The sequence below is a fragment of the Poromitra crassiceps genome, assembly GCF_964638095.1.
Source record: "Poromitra crassiceps genome assembly, chromosome: 3".
Classification (NCBI taxonomy): Eukaryota; Metazoa; Chordata; class Actinopteri; order Beryciformes; family Melamphaidae; genus Poromitra; species Poromitra crassiceps.
In genome coordinates, this window is record NC_139625.1 from 40,113,183 (window position 1) to 40,139,316 (window position 26,134).

Consider the following 26,134-nt stretch of genomic DNA (forward strand, 5'->3'; position numbering starts at 1 on the left):
GCTGGGATGTGAACTGATGCAGAGGGATTAGGGGAGGGCCAAGAGTAGACTTTGTGTGTATTTGGAAGCATGTGTGTGTGTGTGTGTGTGTGTGTGTGTGTGTGTGTGTGTGTGTGTGTGTGTGTGTGTGTGTGTGTGTGTGTGTGTGTGTGTGTGTGTGTGTGTGTGTGTGTGTGTGTGTCCGTGTGCGTGCGTGCGTGCGTGTGTGCGTGTGCACGCCTGTGCGTGTGCGTGCACGTGTGTGCCTGTGTATATCTGTTTGTCCATGTGTTGACAGGTAGCTTACTTTTTATAAGCGCTTCTGTGGCCATGTTTTCCACACAGTTTACATGTGTGAGACCTTGCAACTGTCAGTCTGTTACTAACAGTGAATGTTTTTCCTCCAGTTCAGAAGACGGTGAGAAGAAGGACCATGACAAGGGCAAAGATGAACCTCCTCCAGAGTCCCCGGCAGAGGAGAAGAAAGCTCCAAAGAAGAGGCCAGGCCAGAAGAAAGAACCACCAGAGGCCTTCATGGCCAGCTTCTTCGCTGGTTTGGAAATCTACCAGACCAAGATGCTGGTCAGATAATTCCCTTTTCTGCAAAATAGTCTTAAAATCTTTGGATCTTAATTATTAATTAGATTAAGTGGGTTAGAAAAGCTCAAATCAATTTGTGATGTAGTGCTTTTGGTTGCTCATAATGGAAATGTTGTTTTCACAGAACTACCTGGCCAGAAATTTCTACAACCTCCGCTTCCTCGCACTTTTTGTTGCCTTTGCCATCAACTTCATTCTTCTCTTCTACAAAGTAAGGTCATAGTTCCGGTATGATAACACATTCAGTCATGCATTGAACATTGTTTTTAGGCTCTACTTGTCCTTCAGGTTACCGGTGATGACTCAGATGATCCAGACCCATGGAACGGGCGAGGAAGAACTGGGGAGGAGGAAGATGAAGGTGCAATGGAGTACTTTGTGCTGCAGGAGAGCACAGGCTACATGGCACCAACGCTACGGTTTCTGGCAATATTACACACCATTATATCCTTCCTGTGTGTAGTCGGATATTACTATCTGAAGGTACACGCTATCAGCATTATGAGAGTTTTTCATTTGTTTTCCATTTTTGTTAAAATTTTTGTGTACAGTAGTTAATTTTCAGTGTGGGTCCATACAGTTTATGACACTGTTTTTAACACATAGTTTTAAGTTACGATAATAACCTTTACTTGTATGTTGTGATATAGCTCAGTAAACACACCCAATATTGAGAATGTTTACTGTTTATCATTACTTTTAAGTGAGTAAGGTAAGTAATTACAGAGTTGTCCTACTTGTCTGTGTGTCCAAGGTGCCCTTGGTGGTGTTCAAACGGGAGAAGGAGATAGCGAGGAAGCTGGAGTTTGATGGTCTCTACATCACAGAGCAGCCCTCAGATGATGACATCAAGGGACAGTGGGACAGGCTGGTCATCAATACCCCGTAAGAAAAGATGATCATAAATACAACCTTTCAGAATCTCTTATAAACCGAAGTTGGGTACTGATTTGTTTTTGTGTTGTATTTAACAGTTCCTTCCCCAACAACTACTGGGATAAATTTGTCAAACGCAAAGTAAGTGGTGTATATCATTCAATCAGTCTATTCTCGTATGCATGTAACCCCTGCAATTCATAAAAGCAAATGTACTGATCTACATTATAGCTGAATTGTTTCTACAACTTACTATCAGCTACAGTGTAATCCTCTTACTGTACCTTGTTCCTATATTGCTGCTATGTGCAGGTGATCAACAAGTACGGAGACCTGTATGGAGCAGAGAGGATAGCAGAGCTGCTTGGGCTGGATAAGAGCGCTCTGGACTTCAACCCTACAGAGGAGACCATCGCCAAGGAGGCTTCACTGGTGTCCTGGTGAGAGATTAGCCTTGCAGACTAGACGGAGAGGCCAGACGGGCCAGAAAATTAGAGGTCAGATAGAAACTGAGCATCCCTCACATCAACGTATCGTATATCTTTTCACAGGTTGAGCTCCATCGATACAAAGTACCACATCTGGAAAATGGGGGTGGTGTTCACAGACAATGTGAGTTTGAATATAGTTTGATTTGAATATAGATGATTTGCTCTTTATTGTGGATTTATGGCTGATTGGGTGAATGGTGGATGGTTGACATGATGAGTGCACCAGTTAATTCAGATTTTCTTCATGTCTTTACCAGTCATTTCTGTATCTAGTATGGTACACTACCATGTCCATCCTGGGCCACTACAACAACTTCTTCTTCGCTGCCCATCTGCTGGACATCGCCATGGGCTTCAAGACCCTCCGCACCATCCTCTCCTCTGTCACACACAATGGCAAACAGGTGAGGAATAGGGTGCAGGTGCTCCACCGAGCAGCAGGGGTCACTGCAGAGTTAATGGTTGGGGTTGTGTTGTGCCTCTGCGGCCGAGGCGGGCAGCCTCTGTTGTTTGTTTGCTGAAGCACAGCCTGAAGCCAGTTTTCATCACCTGCTGAAGCTTGGTGCTTCTGCATTGGTGGCATCTTGGGTGTGTGAGCCTTCTCCTTCAGTCAGACATAATGTAATACTGTAGCATTGAGCCTGTTGTCCGCTGTGCCAATCAGAAGTAATGTATTTACATGAGATTTAATCATGGCTCAGGTGGCAGCGTGCCGTGAAATGGGATCTACTGCCTGATTTTGAACCAGTAGGTTATTTAATAGAGACGACGAAACATAAAACCTCAAATATTTAATTACGTATCTTGCAGCTTAATTCCAAAAAGTAAAACTGAGGTGATTAACTCAACAAATGTAACTTTTATCTGTTTTATTGTGGCATTAGTGTGTATTTGGTCTGACCACCACTGAGAGATTCCCCTTCCTTAGAGACTTGACTTCAAAGACACACAACCTTTATGGCCCCCTACCCGCGCTTTGTAATATACCAGGAAAGATAAATATGTCCTACGGTTTGAGCCAAGGTTGGAGTCAATTAAATTGACTCCAAGGTTGGAGTCAAAGCAGACTGTCAGTTTTTACACTGAAAAACATTTAACACTAGAATGTACCCTATTAAAAAAATTGCTCACAATAATGTTTTATCCATTGATAGTTTTACCACTAGAAAATAAAATGCCGTTTCTGTTTACAGTTTTAATTGATTAATTGGAAACCAGATGTACCTGAGCCCTGTCTTTTCCTGTTGATCCTCTCCTCTTACTGAGAGAAGAGAGGAACGAGACGACCAAAGGCACCAGTCCAAACAAATGTCAAGTAGATCAAATCCACAGGGATTTTGTAATGAGATGTTCCTGATGTGCATCTGTGTGTGTCTTCCTGCAGCTGGTGCTGACGGTGGGCCTGCTGGCAGTCGTGGTTTATCTCTACACTGTGGTGGCCTTCAACTTCTTCAGAAAGTTCTACAACAAGAGCGAGGACGAGGACGAGCCAGATATGAAGTGCGATGACATGATGACTGTGAGTGTCATTCATGGGAAAATATGAAGATAATACAGTTGCTTCTATGCAGTATGTGCATGCAAGAAATGCTTGTAATGTTTTGATTTTAACCTTGTGACTTTCAGTGTAGCTCAGCTTCATATTCATGCCACATGTTACACTTGATAGCTTCGCAGTACGACAGCACCACTGACAGAAGTGTCTTCCCCAAGGGCACATCACCAGTAGTTGCTGAGCGAAGCGCGTACCTTGCTTATTTAATTTCCCCACCAAGAATTTCCCGGACAGTATGATAATTCAAATTGGTGACCTTTGATTCACAAACGCCCTTATCAGAGGTATGTAGGCGGATGGGTGTGTAGATATGTGTGTGCACGGTGGCAAGCAAGAAAGTCCTGGGCTCCATTCCCGCCTGGGACGCTGTGGTGCAGAGGGCGTGTCCCCCCATGTCTTTGGTGCCTCGTGCCCAGGTGGGCTATCTTGTCAATAGGGCCTTTCTGTGTAGAGTTTGCATGTTGTCTCCGTGCCCTCCTGGGGTTTCCTCCATATATGAACCCCCCATTAAAAAAACATGCAAGAAGATCGACAGAAGATGGTCCCCGGGCGCTGTACGCTGAAAGCTGCCCCCTGCTCCTGGTTGCACCTTGGAGAAAAGGACATGCCTTGTCTGGGTTAAACAAGCAGAGACTGTATTTCACCAGCCACTGTCACTATGGGTGTGTGTGTGGCTGCAATGCATGCATGTCATGTGTTGCATGAGAGTCTGTGTGACTAATAAAGACGGGTTTGTCCATCCGGTTGTTCTGTCTTTGACCATGGCTTTCTCAGGCTGAGAAGTTATAATGTGCTTCCCCATGGGATTTAATACTATGTGTGCTTTGGTTTAGTACATTGATCTGAGTGATCCATTTCTACAAACTCCTCTTCACTTTTTGCACCCTACCTTTGCCACTCAGAATCTACTGTATAAATTCAGTCAAACATGCTACAAGTCTCCACAAACTGCTTGTGCACACAGGTTCGTAGGTCAAAATCATCACTTTTTACACACACACACACACACACACACACACACACACACACACACACACACACACACACACACACACACACACACACACACACACACACACACACACACACACACACACACACACACACACACACACACACACACACACACACCTGCATTAATGCCACCGCAAATACTTAGTAAATAGAGCCCAAAGACTCACAGTTGTAGTCACATTCAAGCTTGCAGTTGGACTCACAGCAATAGACTGGTGTTTGCTCTGGGCTTTATGCTTTCAGATGCTAAATGTCACACTGGGCCTCCCGTTGTGTTTCCACAGTGCTACCTGTTCCACATGTACGTTGGCGTGAGAGCGGGAGGTGGCATCGGGGATGAGATCGAGGACCCGGCGGGCGACCCCTATGAGCTCTACCGGATCCTGTTTGACATCACGTTCTTCTTCTTCGTCATCGTCATCCTCCTGGCCATCATCCAGGGTAGGCTCTGCTGCTGTGCATGCCCCCTGCGGGTGTGCTGGATGTTGTACAGTAAAGCTGTGTTCACACCGAGATATTTATTTTTCGCTCTGTGTCTTGATTCAACCCTTTGGAATCGCTCTGTCGCTCTGTTTAAATCGCTCATCAACAGGCACACGAATTGACGGACATGTGGGGGCTATAACGTTACGCAATGTCATGATGTTTGTCCACTACGAGCCACCGCAGATGTTTACAAGCTAAGCCTATCAGCGTGCTCCTAATGCGAGCTCCATACCGGTAGTACAGACTTCACTTCATGTCAGCTGTCAGCCTGTCAATGCGGTTTGTTGCCACACAATAAACCAGCGGTTTGTTCCAAGCCAGTGTCATCCTTGACTCACTCTGGCAGCCAATCAGCGTTGAACAGCGAGCGACTGATGCCAGCGTATTTTCGCTCGAGTTGGGATATTTCATCTGGGGCAACGAGCGGATTTTCTCCCTATCACTCTGTCTCTGTCGCTCGGACGCCCAGCGATTTTTCTCCGGGCGAATATACGCTCAATCGCTCGTTTGCATTGACTTTGTATGTAAACTCGATGCCAGCGAAAAACTTTAATAGGTCGGTGTGAACGCAGATCAATCAAAAAACCAGCCTGCTTTCAGTGATCCTCCTCTCTGTACTCCCTTAGATCTTTTTGATTAGGTCAAAACCCCTTTTAAGCTAACCTCATATGCCCTACTACTGATTGTAATTGACCGGGTTTATGTCCCTCTGTTTATAGCCTCCTACAACTCCTACAAATGCAAACAGACCAATATTCTTTACAGAGTTTGGTGTACTCTCCATCAAGAAATAGACATTACACTCCCTATATTTAGGAACTAAGGTCTAATATTGTCGTAGGATCAATTGCCCAAGTGTATATGATATGCTCACAGTGATTCCTGTGTGCTTGCAGGTTTGATCATTGATGCCTTTGGAGAGCTGAGAGACCAACAGGAACAAGTCAAAGAGGACATGGAGGTGAAAACATGCTCTTGCACACTATGTCACCAGATAAGCAGCACATTTTGACATCCAGGCACCCGGGAGACCATGTACTGTGTACCATCACTATCTACTCACTTCTGTCTGTCCTCAGACCAAATGTTTCATCTGTGGCATCGGTAATGACTACTTTGACACGACACCTCATGGCTTTGAGACTCACACCTTACAAGAGCACAACTTGGCCAACTACCTGTGAGTATCCCTCATCCCATTAGCGTTTCACTTTCAGGCTCAATTTAATTTAATTGATCATCGTCATCATTTTCTCCCCACCATCTTTATTGCCTCTTCTCTGTAATGTAAGCACATTAAATGGCTTCACCACATTACAACAGTATTATTGGCAGAGTTAATAATGACCCCAGTGATCCGGCAGACGAGCTCTTTTCAGGTACTCCCTCCATATCTCTCTCTCTCATTCTCTCTCATTCTCTCTCTCTCTTTCTGTCTTTATGGCGTTCTCTCTTTCATCCACCGTTTCTTTATAGTGCCCATGACAATAGAAAGCCTCAGTCAGCTGGCCGGAGGTTGCGAGACTGGCCTCATTATACTCTATTCATTACTATTTAATGCCATGAACTTCACTGGAAAATAGGTTTGTGATAGCGTGCTCTCTCATACAGTATTCATCATGATTTGGCATGCTGTGATGCCCACAGAGATACAGCGACCCGTTGCCATTTGCACTGGGTTTGGGAAACAACAGGTATTCCGTGACAGTGAAGGACGATGTTGCTCTGTTTAGAAACCTGCGTCAGAAATCATGACGCCACCCAGTAACACAGGCTTGCACTGTTCCTGTCAATACTGTGTTATTGTTGGAATCCCTGAATGTGCCTGAAAGAAGGTTTTCCATTCCTTTTTATGCCTCCGCCGGCGATAGCCAGGCCGGAGGCATTATGGATCCGGGTTGTCCGTCCGTACGTCCGTACGTATGTCCGTCCGTCCGTCCGTCCGATGTTCGTTAACGCGATATCTGAGGAACGCCTTGACGGAATGTCATCAAATTTGCCTTAAACATCCACTTAGACTCAAGCATGATCTGATTAGATTTTGGTGGTCAAAGGTCAAGGTCACTGTGACCTCTCGAACGCCATTTTCAAGCTTGTTAACGCGATATCTCAGGAATGCCTTGGCGGAATGTCATGAAATTTGCCTCAAACATCGACTTGGCCTCAAGGATGAACTGATTAGATTTTGGTGGTCAAAGGTCAAAGGTCAAGGTCACTGTGACCTCTCGAACGCCATTTTCAAGCTTGTTAACGCGATATCTCAGGAATGCCTTGGCGGAATTTCATCAAATTTGCCTCAAACATCGACTTGGCCTCAAGCATGAACTGATTCGATTTTGGTGGTTAAAGGTCAAAGTTCAAGGTCACTGTGACCTCACACACCCAATTTCCAAGCTCTGTAACGCAACATCTCAGGAGTGCCTTGACGGAAATTCTTCCAATTTGCCTCAAATGGCGATTTGGACTCAAGAATGAACTAATGGTGGAGGCATAAATCCGCGGTGCGGTCGTTCTAGTTTCGTTATACGTTTTAGTAACAGTGATGATAAGTGATAAGAATTGTCTGGCTTTCTCAACAGGTTTTTCCTGATGTACCTTATCAACAAGGATGAGACGGAGCACACTGGTCAGGTATGACGCTGCAGCGACTGCCTTCCCTTGAGGAATCTCAATAATCAATCAATAACAATGAGCCAGTATGATCCTGCCACTGATAGAAATATTGTGCGTGTGCATATGTGTGTGTGTGTGCTCACATGTCCATGTTTGTGCATGTATGTACATATGAATTTATATGTTTGTGTTGGCATGTGTGCATGTGTCTGCCTCCAGGAGTCGTACGTGTGGAAGATGTACCAGGAGCGATGCTGGGATTTCTTCCCAGCTGGAGATTGCTTCCGCAAGCAGTACGAGGATCAACTTGGATAGAGCAGACTCCTCTCCACTTCTATCTATAGTGGCAGTGCTGTAGGGATCTGTAGTCCCACACACAGCTGCTGGACTACAACACCATGCAGTCGTCCGACCGATGCTACGTATGGACTGGCCTGAGGAGAGACAAGGCAAAAGTACTTTTTTATACAAAAGAGAGGTACACCTCCCACCAGTGTCAAACTTACCCTCGTCACCTTTGGTACAGTGCCAATCTATGAGAAAATGACCTATAACTTGCCCAGACATTTTGTTTTTCCGTTTTGGGACTTTTTTCCTGGTTTTTGACAACGTGTTGCCTTTTACTCCACATAACCCCAAACCATTGCACAATTTTGTTTTGTCTTTTTGAGAAACACTGGGTTGTGTGGGGCTATGGGACAATGTGTGAGTCATATTATGCACAAGAACCCAACTTCAATATTTTTAGAATGTTGAGACTTAATGCCAAAAGACAGGTGGAGGAGTACAGTAGATTTACATAGTGCGCAAAAATGTGATTTGAGAACAGATTTTTCCCCCGAAATGTTGTAACCTTGCATATTGAGATGAATTATTAAAATGAAGTGGTAAAAAGGTTTATTATATATGGTAAAAATGCCTAAAATTTTTCATGAAGTGCCTTACAGTACTGTATCTACATTACAATAAAGCTATGCAAAACGTTTGTTTTTTCTTTATTGTATGTAAGTACAGTAGTTTTCCTGGAGCAGCAACAAGCAGCTGTCCAGATGTAGTTTGTGGCTGATGTTTGTCATTTGAACATGGAAGAACAGCATCAGTTTTTATTGATTTATTTTTGCTGAATGCAGCATCTTAAATGCAAACGTTCATGGTACAAAGAGTTGACATTAGTCAAAGAATTTACTGAACACCTTTAAAGAACAAAAATGAAATTGCTATTGTATGGCCATTTGTATGTAGTAGCTTTGCTGAACTGTGCATTTCTTTTGATGGAAAAATAAAGAAATCGATGCAAGATGTTTTCATTGCACTGCTCTTGGGATCACTTAAACATAATTTTTTGTCATTTTATTTCAAATATAGCCACATGTGCTTGGAAGGGGTATGAAAGTGTCTATGTTTTATTAATGTCGGTGAGTCAGTTTCCACCCGGTTGATGCAGGCAACATAACGTCACAACCTCAAGTTATATTACATAACGTCACAACCTCAAGTTATTTCAGGGGTAAAATCTCTGAGACAGTGAGTCAACACGACATCACAACCTCAAGTTATTTCAGGGGTAAAATCTCTGAGACAGTGAGTCATTTCAGTCCCAAACTCAGCTCATCCAGATCTTTTTTTATTATAAATCAATGCAGGTGAATGTGTGCGGGAATTTACTTTTTTCTTTTGGAAATGGATCTTCTGGGGAATTGATTCCCTGCACCACCACATGAAAAGAGACAAGCAAGCGGTGTGTGTGTGTGTGTGTGTGTGTGTGTGTGTGTGTGTGTGTGTGTGTGTGTTGCCTTCTACTCATCTGTTCAAAATAAGATGCAATAAACCTCTAGCTTTAGTTGCTTATTTTATTCACCAAATACGAAAGCTTTATAATATACAGTATGTGATCATTTCTAATAGCTTTCAATGGTAGTACAGTATTGTAATAAACTGAGGCTGAGTTCTGTACATGTAGATGTCCCCTCCTGGCTGGTCAGAGGGCAGGAAGTTTTGAGCACGAGCGTATATTTTGAGGACAAGCAGAGTAAATCTAAATTTTTTTGAGGGGTCCAAAATCTGAACGTGAAATTGATAAATCATGCTCTCAAATTTCTTGATCAACCTCTTGATAAAAGATTGGAAATTAATTCCATAAGGAAGGGACCTCAGCAGGCTGCCTGATGGGAGTTGTAGTCTGGTAGCCATGGTACCACCTGCTGCCAGCTCACATCATGCACCACACAGCGCTGCTGAGAGAGAGCAGCTCAGCCTCCTCAACTCACCAATTTAGAAATTTGAAAAGATCAAATTTGCTGCCTGTGGCTCAGCTGATAAATTCTACAAACACTGGCAGCCTCTCATCTCACTTTGAAAAAATCCAATCTATCACAATGGACTAGAGTGCTCAATATGACTGATCTGTTTTTTCCCCCTCCAACTCTGTCTGTCTGTATTTATTTAATTTACTCAGTTGATATTGTTGTTATTAGTGTTATTTATTAGTATTTTATTATGTTTTTATGAGTAGGGAAGGGGATGTTGGGGGGGGGTGGTCTACTGTATAAAAAGAATAAGAAAAAAGTATGATTCTCTAATACTGTCCATCATGCAACTTTTCGAATAAAATCTGTAAAAAAAAACTGACCAACTTAACCCTGCAAACAGCTCGGGCACGTTGACTGGACTTTATAGTTCCACCACATGTGAAAGCAGCGTTTATAAGATTTAAAAAATGAATCATTGCCATTTTCCTCATACAGATACGAATATCTGTAAGATGTCTATAATCAGAGCCACATTTCTCACTTAGTGTTTTCTTTAACAGTTATGGTGCAGTGTCATAATTTAGTAAATCGTTTTTCAGTGCACTGTGGAAAGTCAAGGCAATAACAGAGGAAATTCAATTTAACAAGCTAAAGGGTTCCTGCATTATTTAGTGTATTATGTGGCTATTATGGCAACTGAAAAAAACAGTAATGTGGAAAATCAGCAACTTGATAATTTGACATAATTAAAGCTGTGGGAATCCAGTCTCAACGTGATATAAGAACAAGCAGTCAACATGATATAGCAACAATTAAGCAATTAAATGACTGGAGACAAATTATACCTATTACATTTTAGCTTCACATTGTTCAGTCTGAGGAGGCAGCAAAATTATCAGGGAAAAAAACTCAGTGCCAGAGCAGGTCCTTAATTTTCCTCTCTCAAATGGCTTGCTGAGTGGGTTTATGTGCATGCATAATATTTCAGTAAATATTGGTATCATGTCACATTCTGCTACTAATTTCTTTGATCATTTAATATGATTTATATGGGTATATGCAATTGAGTTGAGTGTTGCCTCTCACAGAATATTACACAAATTCCAGACTCAGGGGTCCACCCCCTCCTCAATGTTCCTCCCCGCGGCCGCCTCGCTCTCCTCTTCGACTGCCATGTTCCCAGACCTCTCAGCCCTCATGCCAGCGTGCCAACCTCCCTCGCTGCTCGACCGCTCCCGCTTCGAATCTCTTCTTCCATAGTACCTCATAGACATTGTGACATCATCGGTGATGCCATATACATTGTGGCCATCAGTGATGTCACAATGTCTAGAGTAGGATGTGATAGGATTGTGGATGTTGATTGTGTTCGTGTGGGTCGGAATCCACCCTATATTATGTAAGATTTATTACTGATGTTACTGATGATGTCACAATGTCTATGACATCACTGATGATGTTATGCAATCACTGATGATGTCACAATGTCTATCTATGATGTGATAGGATGGTGGATGTTGTTGGCAGCACAGGCTTGGTTGCTCAGAACCTTGAGGGTGGTAGGACAGCTCATCACAATCTTTGAAAACTCTGTCTGCACCATCAAAGCTGAGTCCTCCCTGGCTAAGCTCATCAAAGAAAGCAGGTTGATCATCTGGGATGACATTCAGTGTCCACCACTTTAATGTTGAGTGTGCGGAAGGGACCTGATGGAATCAGAGCTCCCTTTGTGGAGACTACAGTAGGCAGACACTACCAGTTGTCAAGAGAGGAGACAGGGCTCAAATAGTCGAAGCTTGCATCCAAATGTCACCCCTCTATCCTCTCCTGCAGGAGCACAAAGTGAATGTCAACATGAGGACAGACGAGGCTGAGGCTGAAGAGGAGTTCGGTTCTCCAGCTATCTCATTGATTTGGGGGAAGGCAAAATTCTACATGGGGAAAGTGAAGAATAATCTCTGATTTCCAGGTATCTGAGCTAGTGCGTGCCGGGCAACTCAAACTTCCTCTTCAGTAGATCAAAGGATGCAAAATGACCATCTATGTATAGGTCTCTGATGGAATGAAGACTGGTTTCTGAGACCTTCCCTAACCTACAAAATGGATGTGGTCACAAAGACAACCTTATGAAAGGCACTACACAATATTAGTAAATTTGTATGTAAACTTTGTATTACTTGGTATTTGTGTTGAGTGGCGCAATAGTGGATAATAGTGGAATATGTTGTGCCATAATAATAGTGTACATTAATACAAAGGTGTGACAGGTGTATATTAACTGAGATAAGGATCATTTTCAAAGTAGCAATCTCCAATCTACCACTATAAAAGCTAAACATAAGTAAATTAATTAATTTATTAAGTTGTTATGATCTGATCAACTGTGTTACACTGCTTGGTTCCCAGGAGTCAACCGAATTTCTGCACTGTCTGTAAAACCGTTTCCCTTGCCTGTAGTATCGCCACAGGCATTAGACAGCTCATTCACCAGATGCCTTACACCCACTGACCACATGCAGTACACTACCTCTTGACACAAAGAACGTCAACATTCACAGCACCTGCTTCACACACTATTTCAGTATGCCAGCAGCTGAGAATAGATGCAAGCTACATGTGCCGTCGCAAGGCATCAATCTGATCTTACTCTGTGTCGTGTCTTGTTCTGGTCAATGAGAAACAGCAGCACAAAACTGGAAGGGCTCAGCTGACACCCATGTTCTTCCAATCTTCTCTTCCCCTTCCTTTTTCATCCTTTTCCTTTAACACCCTCGAGCACTGTCCTGCCTTAATAAAGCACATTTAAAATGTCAGTATGTTACCTTTTATAAAGGCAATAGACATAAGATAAGACAAAGGGTAATTTAGCAGGCAGATAGCTTGACACATGGGCTATAGGGGCGTAACCTTCTGCAATAGGTTCATGAGGCAGAAGACATAGGCAGGTGCATTGACAATCCAGTGGACGTGTGTTACTGTACACGTCAGGATGACCGGCCAGCTCTTCACAGTTCATATGGCTCTAAAACATAACCACAGACCTGTGCTTTGTTATTAGATTGAGGCTGCTAATTTGCAGAAATTGCTCCGCTCCTCTGCTGAATTCAGTTCATAATTGTGTGTGTGTGTGTGTGTGTGTGTGTGTGTGTGTGTGTGTGTGTGTGTGTGTGTGTGTGTGTGTGTGTGTGTGTGACTGTGTGTGTGTGTGTGTGTGTGTGTGTGTGTGTGTGTGTGTGTGTGTGTGTGTGTGACTGTGTGTGTGTGTGTGTGTGTGTGTGTGTGTGTGTGGTCTCCGAACCAAAGCTAAATGATTAGTTGGCTGTAATGCCTGACCCCTGTTTGTCTCTCTCCCCCACATTGCTGATGTAAGGTGCATGTTGTTCCCACTATCTGGCTCATCATCCACAGGCTCTGCATGCTGCACTGAGCTGTGGAGTGACTGACAGACTGGAGGACAAGAGAGAGCTCGAGTCACATTCTGTTCAGTCACCTGCAGCGAAACCTCCGATTGGTGACTAGACACTGCATATGGTCCCCGTGATGTGTCCTGTCGCTCTCAGAGCCTTTTATGCAACATCACAGACCATGAACAACGCCTTGAGGTGCAATTTGTGTGATTTCTCTCTTTATTGAATGCGTTTAATGAACTCTGATGGCCTTTACGATGCCATTATGATTTAATTAGATAACTGAATTCCAAGAAATGTCTCACTGATTTGTGGAATGGCATGCTGGTTTCCTTCAGCTGATGGCTCAATTGTCATCAACACTGATGACCTGCCTCTGTGTCAGTTAGGCGATACTGCAAATGTGTATCGTGCATAAAATGAGGCCTAACTAATTATTTATTCATTTCATTATGGTCTCAATTAGCTCTCACCATGTAGCATTGTCAAAAAAGGGGGGGTAAAGAGAGAGAGAGAGAGAGAGAAAGAGAGAGTGTGAGTGTGTGCTGTACGCACTCTAACAGAAGCTAACAGAATACCCTGTCCTCTATTATACACTGCAGAGTTGGCATCCACCTCTGACAGATGTGTTCCTCCCTGAAGCACACTCGACATCAAGAGAGTTTCTGCGTGATTTTGAGTGTGAGCATGTGTGACAGAGAGAGACAGAGAGAGAGAGAGAGAGAGAGAGAGAGAGAGAGAGAGAGAGAGAGAGAGAGAGAGAGAGAGAGAGAGAGAGAGAGACAGAGAGCAATAGTTGTGAGAATTCAGAAGGACAGACAGGCAGGTGCCAGAGATTATGAATTCAAGGATTTTTAAGTCCATATTTCCCTGATCTTTTCTCATCCCCTCCGACTGTAAATAAACTGTGACTTCTCATATGCTCAGTGGATTCTAAGAGCTGATTGACTGGAAATAAACGATGTGTGACTTCTCATATGCTCAGTGGATTCTAAGAGCTGATTGAACTGGATTGCTTGCAGCATCACAGAGGCTTCGATCCCAGCATCGCCCTGTAAATTGTAGTAATTATGTCAGATGTCAATGGGATTGGGGCAAATCCTCATATCCGCTGGGGTCATTGACCCGTCCTCAGGGGCTTGGGCTCGGGTCCCATGTGGTCTTTATTATGTTAGGCCCACAATCCCTCCCCCAGCCCCAGAGTGACACATGAAACAGCAGGAGTATGTGCAACATATCAGCCTTTTCTTTGCCTCTGAAACTCATGGCTTGGTAGATCTGTTGTCATTAGTTGACCAAGGATGAAGAAAAACATCTCCCTGCAGACAGGTTTGATTTAATATGACAACCTTTCACTCTATATGGAGAATGTCTCGAACAATTATTTATTTACTCAATTATCGCACCAGACTTTAGCCTTGTGCTGAGGTTTTCCATCCTGGGTAACACTTTATAATAACTATACACTATAAAGCATTAATAAAGCATTAGTAAATACATAATTCATCATGAATTCATCATTTATAAAGCATTACATACATACATCACTAAGCATTAGTAACACAGTTATAAACATTTTATTCCTGATTAATAACCTAATCTCTAATGTGTTTAATGATTGTATTCTCATACTTTGTAAATGATAGATTCACCATTTATAAATACATATTATATCAATTACAAACCATTTATTTAGGAGTTGTTAATGGTTCATAAGATAATTTAGAAAGTGTAAGTAAATTATTAAACAACTATTTATATGTATGTGCATTTATGTGTACATTTGTACATATGATTTAGAAATGGTTAGTGAGTGTTAATAGATGGTTTATAAACACTTATTGGATACTCAAACTCATGATTAATTAAGGTAGTTAATAGTCATTAGTTAAGTATTTCGTGTGAGCTCATCTAAAGTGAGGACTATCTATGCTTTATAAAGCATGTAATAAATGAGATAGAAGGCCTTTCAGGCCTTTCAGTTTGAAAAGTGATAATTATTACTTTACTTAAACTTTCTAAATGATCTTATGAACCATTAACAACTCATAAATAAATGGTTTGTAATTGATATAATACTTGTTTATAAATGGTGAATCTATAATTTACAAAGTATGAGAATACAATCATTAAACACATTACAGATTAGTAAAATCAGATTAGTGTATTATTAGATTAATCGAGAATCAAACGTTTATAACTGTGTTTATGACCTACTTACTAATGTTTAGTAATATATGATAATGCTTTATAAATGATGAGTTCATGGTGAATTAAGTATTTACTAATGCTTTAGTTTATAGTGTATAGTTATTATAAAGTGTTGCCCTATCCGGCTTCCTTTCCTCTTCTATTTTTTGCAGTGTTTTTATTTGTTTTTATCTTTGTCAATGTTGGTTATGTGCATAATGTAAAGCATGATGTTTATTTGCCTGTGGTTATGACCCAACATACTGTACTTGTTAGATTATTCTACCTGAGACAGTGTATACAAATTCAGTACGTGCGTGTGTGTGTGTGTGTGTGTGTGTGTGTGTGTGTGTGTGTGTGTGTGTGTGTGTGGGTGTGTGTGTTTGTGAGTGAGAGAATGAATGGCAGTCTTATCTCTGTTTTTTTTGTCTTAGGCCACCGCCTGACTGCTGCATCACTATCAGTGTATAATAATCAACTATAGCTTAGGTTTTGACCCTTGTTATTTCTCTCATTGTAAAAATCCCTAAATAGATGATTCATGCAGCAAAGCTCCCACAGCAGTTCAAATTGGGCCCAAGCCGAAGTCTGTGAATTTAATCCTGTTGTTTTTCTATAGGCATGCTGGTCTAAGGCACTTTGCTAAGTGCCCTCCTACAAACACTGTTGCTACAGTATATGTGTTTTCTGTGTGCATCACATTGAAAGTGAGAAAGTATTGCCAAAGCAATGTATTACAGTACGTGAAACTACATATCCCCGTGTTGTACCACTGAAATGCTAATAGCTTAAATGATTTACATTTCATTTGGTCTATCTTTGCAACTAATATCTTCAGGATCCTCCACTATCAGCACATCAACATGTGCCTGAGCAGTGTTTCTGCTATCACAGACAGCCTTGTCCTTTGGGCTTCTCCAGAGAGCCACATCTACGGCTCCTCTCCAGCAGATCTGTTACATTTCCAAGGTCAGTCAGCTGCAGCCCACGGCGAACAAGTAACTGAATGCTGCAGGGCCAGCAGCAGGGCAGATGCCGGGCAGAGGCAGTGTGCTGAGGCCAGGACGAGAATGCTGCAGCAGCAGCAGGGCAGACGCCGGGCAGAGGCAGTGTGCTGAGGCCAGGACGAGAACTGAGCTGAGCAGGCCGCTACGTACTCCAAGGGTGTTCTATTGCGCTGATACGGCAGGGGACAAGTCAAGTACAAAGCCAGGGCCTGACACTAAGCCAAACATACCGGGAAGGGGGGGGGGGGGGGGGGGGGGGGGGAGCCATACTGCAAAATAGACACATTTTATGATAATCTGCTACCTGAGAGAAATACAATTATGACTTTAATCAAGGTAATAGTAGGGGGGTCATGTCATGAGGGATAAACATCAACACATAAACATGGAATTCGTCAATTAGCTCTAATCAGCAGGCATTAGGAAGTGGTGTGAGCTTCCTGAATACAGATCTTCAAAGCAAGATGGAACCTCTTTACATAAATGAAGCTAATCATGCTACGATCACACCATCATTCACACTGACTGAGTGGCATTGAGAAACTGATTGGAATTTTCTAATAGCACTCCACCTAACCGGATACAGATGTTTGCATAATTAAATCAAGAATTGTTTCTTCCATCTATGAATAATGCATGTTATAATCAACAGACAGTATGAATGGTGCTGACATTGATGCTGACTCTGATGGGAGTCAAGGAAGGACACGGATCTCTCGAAGGCTTTTCACGAGGGCGCATGCTTCTCTGCAGTTTTGGATTGACACTCCCTGGGCCCTTTACTGCAGCTTTGGATTGACACTCCCTGGGCCCTTTACTGCAGCTTTGGATTGACACTCCCTGGGCCCTTTACTGCAGCTTTGGATTGACACTCCCTGGGCCCTTTACTCTTCCTTGGGTGCGAGCTAGCATGGGCCCGTGTCCTCATAAGGGATGGAGGCGGAGCTAGTATGTATTGAAGGGGGGGAAATGTGAGTCCCATTGGACCTTCTGCCATTATGGCCTGCACACAGCAGTGGCTAAAAGCATCCTCTCTTTGATCAGTTCTTATAATGGTGGCAGGTCATAGTGAAACTCTGGCATATGACCGATAGGCAAGTATGCAAGTGCTTGCAGAGAGAATACATCAAACAAAAGCTCAGCGAAGTACATATAGGATGACATTTACGTACTTTCCCCGATGATAACACTGCATCTCATTTGACAATGTATCACATTACCTTTACAGCCTTGGTGTAAAAGGAGTGTGGCTGGTGACAGAGTGATGGCTGCTGTCACTAACACATGGCACATGTGTTCGCTTCTATATCTCTAGGCTACCCTAAAGTGAATAAATAGGCTTAGGATTACGTCATGTTGCTCTAGACGGCACTGAAAAGGGAAAAGAGATATACTTCATTTGATCCCGCATGGAAGCCTCAAGTGTGTACGGGTAATTTCAACATGACACAAGCTTATAAAGGCAATTTATTGTTGTTTTTTTATTGTGCCTTATTACATTTTGTAAATCTTGATGACTTTGTTGTTCGCTCAGACCGTGGTGGGTTATTGTGCACATAAAAAACTGTGCAGGCACTTAAGTCACCATAGTCGAAACCAAACAGTATATTGCTACACTCAGATAACTACGAGTATAGTTATCTGAGATGTGTTTTATGTTGCTATATATTGCTCTGAGACAATGGAACAAGTTATAACGATATAGAATAGCTGCTGTATCCACATTGGATTTTGATACTTTTGATTACAGATGAAACATGCAACTTTACGATCCTAATAAAATAGCAAGCATGAGGCTGCCAGTCCATCTCTGCAGACAGATCGATGGCCTGCAGGGATTTGGCTTGCCCGGGTGTAAGAACTGCAATTCTGTGTCTGCTTGCTGCTTCTGATTTTGTCCTCTGCCTCTCCTCGACCAGCGCATGCGGGTTAGTTATAGGCAGGGAAACAAAGGTGGCCACAGCGAGTGTTTGTTTCCTTTCATCCACAACAGCATTGGGCTTTGACAACAGCGAGAGGAGAAGAACAGTGGCTTATCAGCAGGCCCTTTCTGTGCTCCCTCCCTAAAGTGAGGTGACTCATTTCTGGCTTGCCTCCTGTCTCACACCTTCAATACAACATCTATTCATCAGATCAGATAAGCTGTGAGAAAGAGCGTGAATATATTATATATGAGAGTACATGTGCATGTGTGCAGTGTGTAAACGCAGTCATGAAACATGTGGTTTCATCAGCATCTAAAGAAGTGTGACGATGCTTTGTACAATATCTATCTTATAAAAACACATTTTGCCACACAGACTGAATTAGCACCTGTGTACGTGTCACAGTGGTACATCATTTTAATGTCACAGTGGTACATCATTTTAATGTCACAGTGGTACATCATTTTAATTGTTTTACCCTTTTGATCCTTATATTTTGCATGCCTTTTATTATATTATGTGGCTTTGATCATTATACTATACAGTGTGGCTTTTATCAGTATTTATCAAATATATTTGTTTGCTTTTTATTGTGTGTTGTGTGATTTTAGTTTATGCATTCTTATTTTACTATTACATGATTGAACTGAGGAGATCATTGAATGGGAACAGCTGTGAACATTAACTCGACTATGCCCCCCCACAGTCTCAGAGCTTAGGATTGGCTAACAATGGGACAAGGTGTTTGGAGATGTGCTTTTAATGGTTTTGAGACAGGTGAGCATGCAGGAGGAAAAAGCAAGGGCAGAGGATGTTGAGGCTAGGGCAGAGGAGCTGGGTGACACACAGAGACAGTGTTGTAGGCCTACCACAGACACAGACAGTGTTGTAGGCCTACCACAGACAGAGACAGTGTTGTAGGCCTAAAACAGACACAGAGACAGTGCTGTAGGCCTACCACAGACAGAGACAGTGTTGTAGGCCTAAAACAGACACAGACAGAGTTGTAGGCCTACCACAGACAGAGACAGAGACAGTGTTGTAGGCCTACCACAGACAGAGACAGTGTTGTAGGCTAGTGGACGGCCCAGACACACACAGAGCCAGACAAGACGCGGACGCAGAAAGGCTTGGTTCAACGCGCTCTATCAGCTAAGTAAAGGAACGTGTAATTCTACTCTTCCACAGCAGAGCCCGGCACGACGCAGAGGCCGACGAGACGCAGCCTGACAAGACGCAGCCAGATGAGTCGCCACGGACGGGAAGGCTTGCTTCAACGCACTCTATATCTATAAGCTAAGTAAAGGAAAGTGACTGAACCAAGCCCTGTGTGCATGAGTATGCAAGCTCTGTGAACGTGGCTCCTGTCTGAAGGTGTCCTCTCCTCCTCCACAGCAGCGCTGCAGCCAGCCAAGGGTTGGGCCCGCTGAGTGCTGTGACGGGACGCCAGGGAATAGGCTACATTGGACTGCTCTTTAACCACCGCAGCACCTAAACAGAGTGCTCTCCTCCTCGGACATTTTTATTAGGTTTTATCTGGACTTTTAGGAACTGATTGTTGGTTTGGATTCTTTTTTTTATTGACCTGGGTACACTTTTAATTATTAAATCCTTAAAATTGCCCCTTTGTCGGTGTCTCATCTTTTTAACAGTGGAACCATTTTTAATGCTGGTATTTTAAGAACTCTGTGTGACATAAGTTATCCAAAGTGACTGCCTCTGCTTTATTCCCTAATCACTCAGCTCCTGAGCACGGTGTAACCTCGGCCAATTAGCACACAGCACCCCAGGACAGCCAGTCTCATTAATAAAGCATGGCACATTATTAGGATGGAAATGAAACATTTGTGCTCAACACTCCTAAAAAGACAAGTATGGCACATCAAACCATCAAAGTGCATTTTATGAATTAGCCTTGGCTCATCTTCCAGGAATATGAAACTTTTGAAGAGATGTCAGTTTTAATAAAGCTATTTAGGCTCGTATTGTCTGGTTGCAAGAGGCCATACTTATGACAGCCAATGCATCAGGATACCACCTGTTTACTTTCCTTTTTTTTTTAATCTCTCTCTCATCTCTCTGTCCACACAGGCCTACTCTCTCTCATCTATCTCTCTCTCTCTCTCTCTCTCTCTCTCTCTCTCTCTCTCTCTCACACACACACACACACACACACACACACACACACACACACACACACACACACACACACACACACACACACAGGCATACACTCTCTCATCTCTCTCTGTCTCACACATAGGCCTACTCTCTCTCATCTCTCTCTCTCTCACACATAGGCCTACTCTCTCTCATCTCTCTCTGTCTCACACATAGGCCTACTCTCTCATCTCTCTCTGTCTCACACATAGGCCTACGCTCTCTCTCATCTCTCTCGAACATAGGCCTACTCTCTCATCTCTCTCTGTCTCACACACAGGCCTACTCTCTCATCTCTCTCGAACATAGGCCTACTCTCTCATCTCTCTCTGTCTCACACATAGGCCTACTCTCTCATCTCTCTCTGTCTCACACACAGGCCTACTCTCTCATCTCTCTCGAACATAGGCCTACTCTCTCATCTCTCTCTGTCTCACACATAGGCCTACTCTCTCATCTCTCTCTGTCTCACACATAGGCCTACGCTCTCTCTCATCTCTCTCGAACATAGGCCTACTCTCTCTCATCTCTCTCATAGGCCTACGCTCTCTCTAACCCAGGGAGGCAATATTATATTTATCTACAGTCAAGGATTTTGAAATGCAATGAAAGGCTGATCTTATGGTGAACATCAAGCCATCCAATATTGCTGATTTATAGTATCCATTAGCAGGCGTGCCTCCAAACAGCATTCACAATGCTATCAAGAGAGCAGCAGCTTCTGGCTCATACATACACAAAGCACGTCTCATTATGCACATCAGTCAAACAGCAGCGAGAGGGAATGTGCCAGGGCAAAACGTGGCATGGAACTCCAGGGGGCTCATGTGATTTAATGCCGAATTAATGTGATGGGTTGTGTGTGAGAGGAAGATTTCCTGCCGTACGGCTGTGTGTGTGTGTGTGTGTGTGTGTGTAGGTGTGTGTGTGTGGGGGGGGGTGTGTGTGTGATTTCCTACCGTACGTTGGGACACTAAATTGCCTGCGTTGGGCAGAGCAAGCATGAGGGACCAGATGACGGGCACTGCCTGAACAGCCAAAATAAAGGGGGTGGGGGTGATGCAGAGTAAACGGCCCACAGGCATCAGACCAGCCCACTGAGGACGCCTGACAGACATCTCAGCCAATTAGCATTCAGCACCTTGTCGGATGCTTCGAGCAGCAACACTTTTTAGACTAGCACCATTTCCATCAACTAATAATAGAAGGGCCTTAGACAGGTCCAGGCATAGCCCCCAACACGTGCAAATGTAGCCTGCATTGTGTTGACAGCAGCAACTCATGGGCTTGCCCAGGGGTGGAGGTGGGATTCGATCCACACACACACACACACACACACACACACACACACACACACACACACACACACACACACACACACACACACACACACACACACACACACACTACCCCACGCCCCCTTGGTAGAGCTGGTTTGCCACTTGAGTAAACTCTCTGTAGATTCTGGGGGACTGCCCCCTAGTCCGATACCTCACGAGTCCGATACCTCACGAGTCCGACACCTCATGGTTTTGGGTTAGGGTCTGGGGGAGGTTAGGTTTAGGCGTGGGGGTGGGAGAGGTTAGGTTTTGGGTTAGGGTCTGGGGGAGGTTAGGTTTAGGCGTGGGGGTGGGAGAGGTTAGGTTTTGGGTTAGGGTCTGGGGGAAGTTAGCCTCTTTTTTCGGACTCGTGAGGTGTCGGACTCGTGAGGTATCGGACTCGTGCCATGGCACCAAATTCTGGACTTAAACTTAAAAAGTGGTTTTCGCCAAACTAATGTAACCCGCGTTGTGTATTCCGCTGCAGGCATGAATCGAACTCAGAGCTTCCGGCATGGGAGGCAAGCGCTCTAGCAAGGAGGCTAACCCGCAGGCTCTAGCGTCTGTCGCTGTCCCTTGAGGCATCGCGGGGAGTGAGGTTTACTCACTGCACAGCACGACCACTGGCAACCGCTAGACTGATTATAGCGTGAACTACCATGAGGACACAGAAACACAATGACATCTTCAATTTTTGTGTTGATGCAAGAGTGTGGTGGGGCGCAGGGGTCGTGCGGAGCTGCTGCTGCACCTGTTTGAACAGGCCTCTGATGCTGTGTCAAGGACAGGGCTCATCAGGCGAGCCTGCATGGCACCGGTCCACCTCCTGATACTCACAGCTTCACATCTTATAATGGCTGTGAAAAGATGCCCCTGTCAAGATCCACCGCTCTCTCTCAGGATGTCACCTGGCTGCATTAGCTTACTCTATTGCACTATGCAGTGTGATAATAATGTAATGATAATAATGTCTGTATTTGTATGAAGGTGTGTATGTTTAATACCTACATGATAACTTGTGAAGTGATCCCATGGTGAAAAAGAACATGATTTTAGGGGGGGGAGTGGATGACATGACAGGACATGGGTCAATGTGTAGCTGTTTTTTTTATCATCATCATTGCTTGACAGTGATCATCTAACCTCGCGTCACCAGGCTCTTCTCGGCGAGAAAGAGCCTGGCTCCCGCCCACAATTGATTTTGTCACCCTACTGGTTCCCGCCTAGAGCCCGCCCTAGACCGGATGGCAGCGTTTCTAGCTCGTCAACTTTCACGTTAACTTGACAATTTGACCCAAGTATCAGAATCCTCTTTCACCGTTTTGACCGGTGTGTCAGGCGGTGGTGGCGGAGATGCCATATTGCATAAACGTTTTGTTTTATGTAACGCTAGCTTTGTTTTGATCAGACTCTAGTTTAGGTAACATCACCGCGTCAAGCTAACGGCAACAAAGACGTTGTTAGGCGCATTGCCATCCGGTGTTAATTCTGGGTCCGGGGTTTACGCCCCCATGACAAAAAGCGGGGTGGAAGGTGCCCAGACTAGTGATCATCAGTCATCAACACTACAGTTACGCCCCGCGGCCAGCTGTTCACAAAAGCCCTTTTCTATTCCCCTCTCCTTTCCCTCACACACACACAACGCTTTTCTTATCTTTTTTTTTATTACAATATAATTTTCATTCTTGATTAACCAAATAATAGCGGGGTTAATTAAGGTCACTGGTGTCAACTTGAGAGAAAAAAAGACACACCGTTAAAAGAACAAACAGATATTTAAATATTAAAGTTCACTTAAATTTAAAGGTCAATTACAGCAACAGAATGGATGACTTAATGAAATATTGTTACTGTCAATTTAAAAGGGTGAAGCATATTAATTTGATTCCGCTGATATTTCCAGCCATGCTGTGCTGTATGTAGTTTATTTAAGCTGTCCCCAGGTCAAATTAAAATTCTGTTAGTCTAGTAACCTAGTGTTGACAGCAGCCCATGTTAACGGCTTGCCCAGGAGTGGAGCAGGATTTGGTCCGCCAACCTCCCGCTTCCAAACCACACGCACTAACCACTATGCCAAGAAAGCTACGCTACCTTGGTGCAGCTGGTTAACAGGCCTTTATACTGGGGAGTGAGTTTAACCAACCTACTCGCTACTAGTCACTACCACTCGCAGGCCCGCGGGAAGTAGGGGTGCTGCAGCACCCCCTAGATTTTTTCCAATTTTTTTTTTTTTTTTTTTTTTTTTTTTTTTTTTTACAAATGTAATTAAAAATATTTTGCAGTGCACTATGTTCCTTTCTTGTTTAAGAATGTTTCGGGAAATGAAAATGTAGCCTATTTAAATAGAATCATCAACAATAACAATCAAGGAAGTTACATGCTTGTAGGCTATAGAGAAGAAGAAGAAGCGCGCATGCACGCACATGTTGTGTTGAACCAACCAACAACCAATACGAATTGTTTAATCTGGCAATAAAGAAATGTGAACTTGACATGCTATTTTAATAGCCTACTCAAAAATGCACCTCCCACTATACAGCAAAGAGAGGAGTCAATGTTTCTTGATATATGCCATTCAGATCAGAATAGTTAGTCTAGTCATTAAGTTTGCTGATAATATTTCTGTCATGTTAAGTCTGTGTCATGTTAACTGGTGTATTCAGAGCAAATAGGGAGATATAGAGCATTATCATCATGCTATATCTCCCTCTTTGCTCTGAATGAGTGAGAAAAGGAGAAAATACTGAATAATTACATCACAATAGTATCCTAATGTTAATTTAAAATGAGATATTCCTCTAAATATGGCAAAAAAATGTAAAAAAAAAACGTCAAATTTTTTTTCGGCGGGGCCCTAGCGGGCCCCACCGAGAGTCCCTTCCTCCCAGCACCCCCTGCTTAAAATGACTTCCAGCGGCCCTGACCACTCGGGACTCACGAGGACTCAATCATTCGTTAGGCTATAGGCATGACTGGCCAGACTGGGAAATCCTTTTTTCCCAGCTTACTGTGTTTGCAAATTGCTGCCAAACAGACTGAGGCAACGGTTAGGATGGACCACTGCCTTCTGCGTCCCAACTTACTGAATACACGCTTAATCGATAGAAACAACATACCCAATTCAGGTCTCACATCCCAAAACTTTCACTCTAATGGGACTGACAAAGGAGTCGCCTATTAAACCTGCTCTCGCCAAACACTGGATGTGTTTTTACAATCCTCGGTCCTGCGGGGGCCATTAGCAAGGGCGCCTACACTGGCCTCTAGTCCCAGTGAGGGGCTAAGCCGCTGTCATTTGTGGCTTCCAAGCGGAGAGGAAAGGTGGCTGTGACAGGGCCTTCCAGAGCCCCCATAATGAGTCAGGGTGCCTCATTAAAAGCCATGAGACTTGCACACAAAGGAACCTGACATCAAAAGCCTTCTTGCTGCCACAGTAGGGCTCCAGAGTCCACACACACACATCCGTAACTTTGACCAGCGTACTAACATCACAACACAGAAGTCACACAGAAGTCACCCACTCTCTTTTGCTGTTGCCTGGTTTCTAAATGCAGCCATGTGCTTGCCTCTGGAAATGGTTAATCAGTCTTGGATGTTTTTCAAACAGAGAGAGATAAACCAGGATCAAACAGAAAGGAAGCGGAGAGGGGCTCTTGGATCTGTGTGGTAGAGGTGGTAGAGATGAGGTCATGAAGGTCCCGCCGGCGGAATGAGGACATGGAGGCAGTCCTGGACACGGTGGGGATGCTGAGCTGCACTGTGTGGATCAGGAGATACAACACCAATAGCCATTTGAAAACATGGTCATGGACTTAATGATCACCATGAACCACTACAAACAGAATTAGGCTACCATTAACTGTATTATAGCTTATCTCCCCGTACTGGCCTTCTAGTTTCTCCCCAGACTCAAATATTATGTTGAATCGCTGTGCTGCGCATACTACATAAATGAGTCTGTGCCACTTTGCAGCTCCTGCTGCTGTTTTGAAGGGGGGGTAGAAATTGAATGACTGACAGGTCGTAGCACCAATGAGAGAGTTATTCCTTTTCAAAAGTCAACAGAATCAGGTTGGGTGGGTGCGCCTAGATGGCTAAAGTCATTACTGATTGGTGCTCCCAGGATTTCAAGGGAACCAATCACTGACCAGGATTTCAACAGCAGTTTGGAGCTATAAGTGTCCAGAGAGATCTGCAGCATGCAGTAACATAGTGTGTAACGTAGTGTATCAGACCCAGAGAGAGATCTGCAGCATGTAGTAA

General features: G+C 43.7%; 1 protein-coding gene across 1 annotated transcript in view; it reads left to right on the plus strand.

Moving 5' to 3' along the window:
• LOC310773104 (ryanodine receptor 3) overlaps positions 1 to 7,929 on the plus strand; it is a gene marked incomplete at both ends in the record, with an annotated part of 192,734 nt that extends 184,805 nt beyond the window's left edge. Inside the window, 14 exon segments of the mRNA XM_083633021.1 lie at positions 387 to 561; positions 704 to 790; positions 868 to 1,062; positions 1,334 to 1,464; positions 1,554 to 1,596; positions 1,768 to 1,895; positions 2,007 to 2,067; positions 2,204 to 2,350; positions 3,331 to 3,465; positions 4,800 to 4,956; positions 5,898 to 5,962; positions 6,081 to 6,181; positions 7,581 to 7,632; positions 7,834 to 7,929. Coding sequence (XP_083489147.1) covers positions 387 to 561; positions 704 to 790; positions 868 to 1,062; positions 1,334 to 1,464; positions 1,554 to 1,596; positions 1,768 to 1,895; positions 2,007 to 2,067; positions 2,204 to 2,350; positions 3,331 to 3,465; positions 4,800 to 4,956; positions 5,898 to 5,962; positions 6,081 to 6,181; positions 7,581 to 7,632; positions 7,834 to 7,929 — 1,573 coding nt within the window.
• Between the last annotated feature and the right edge of the window lie 18,205 nt (positions 7,930 to 26,134).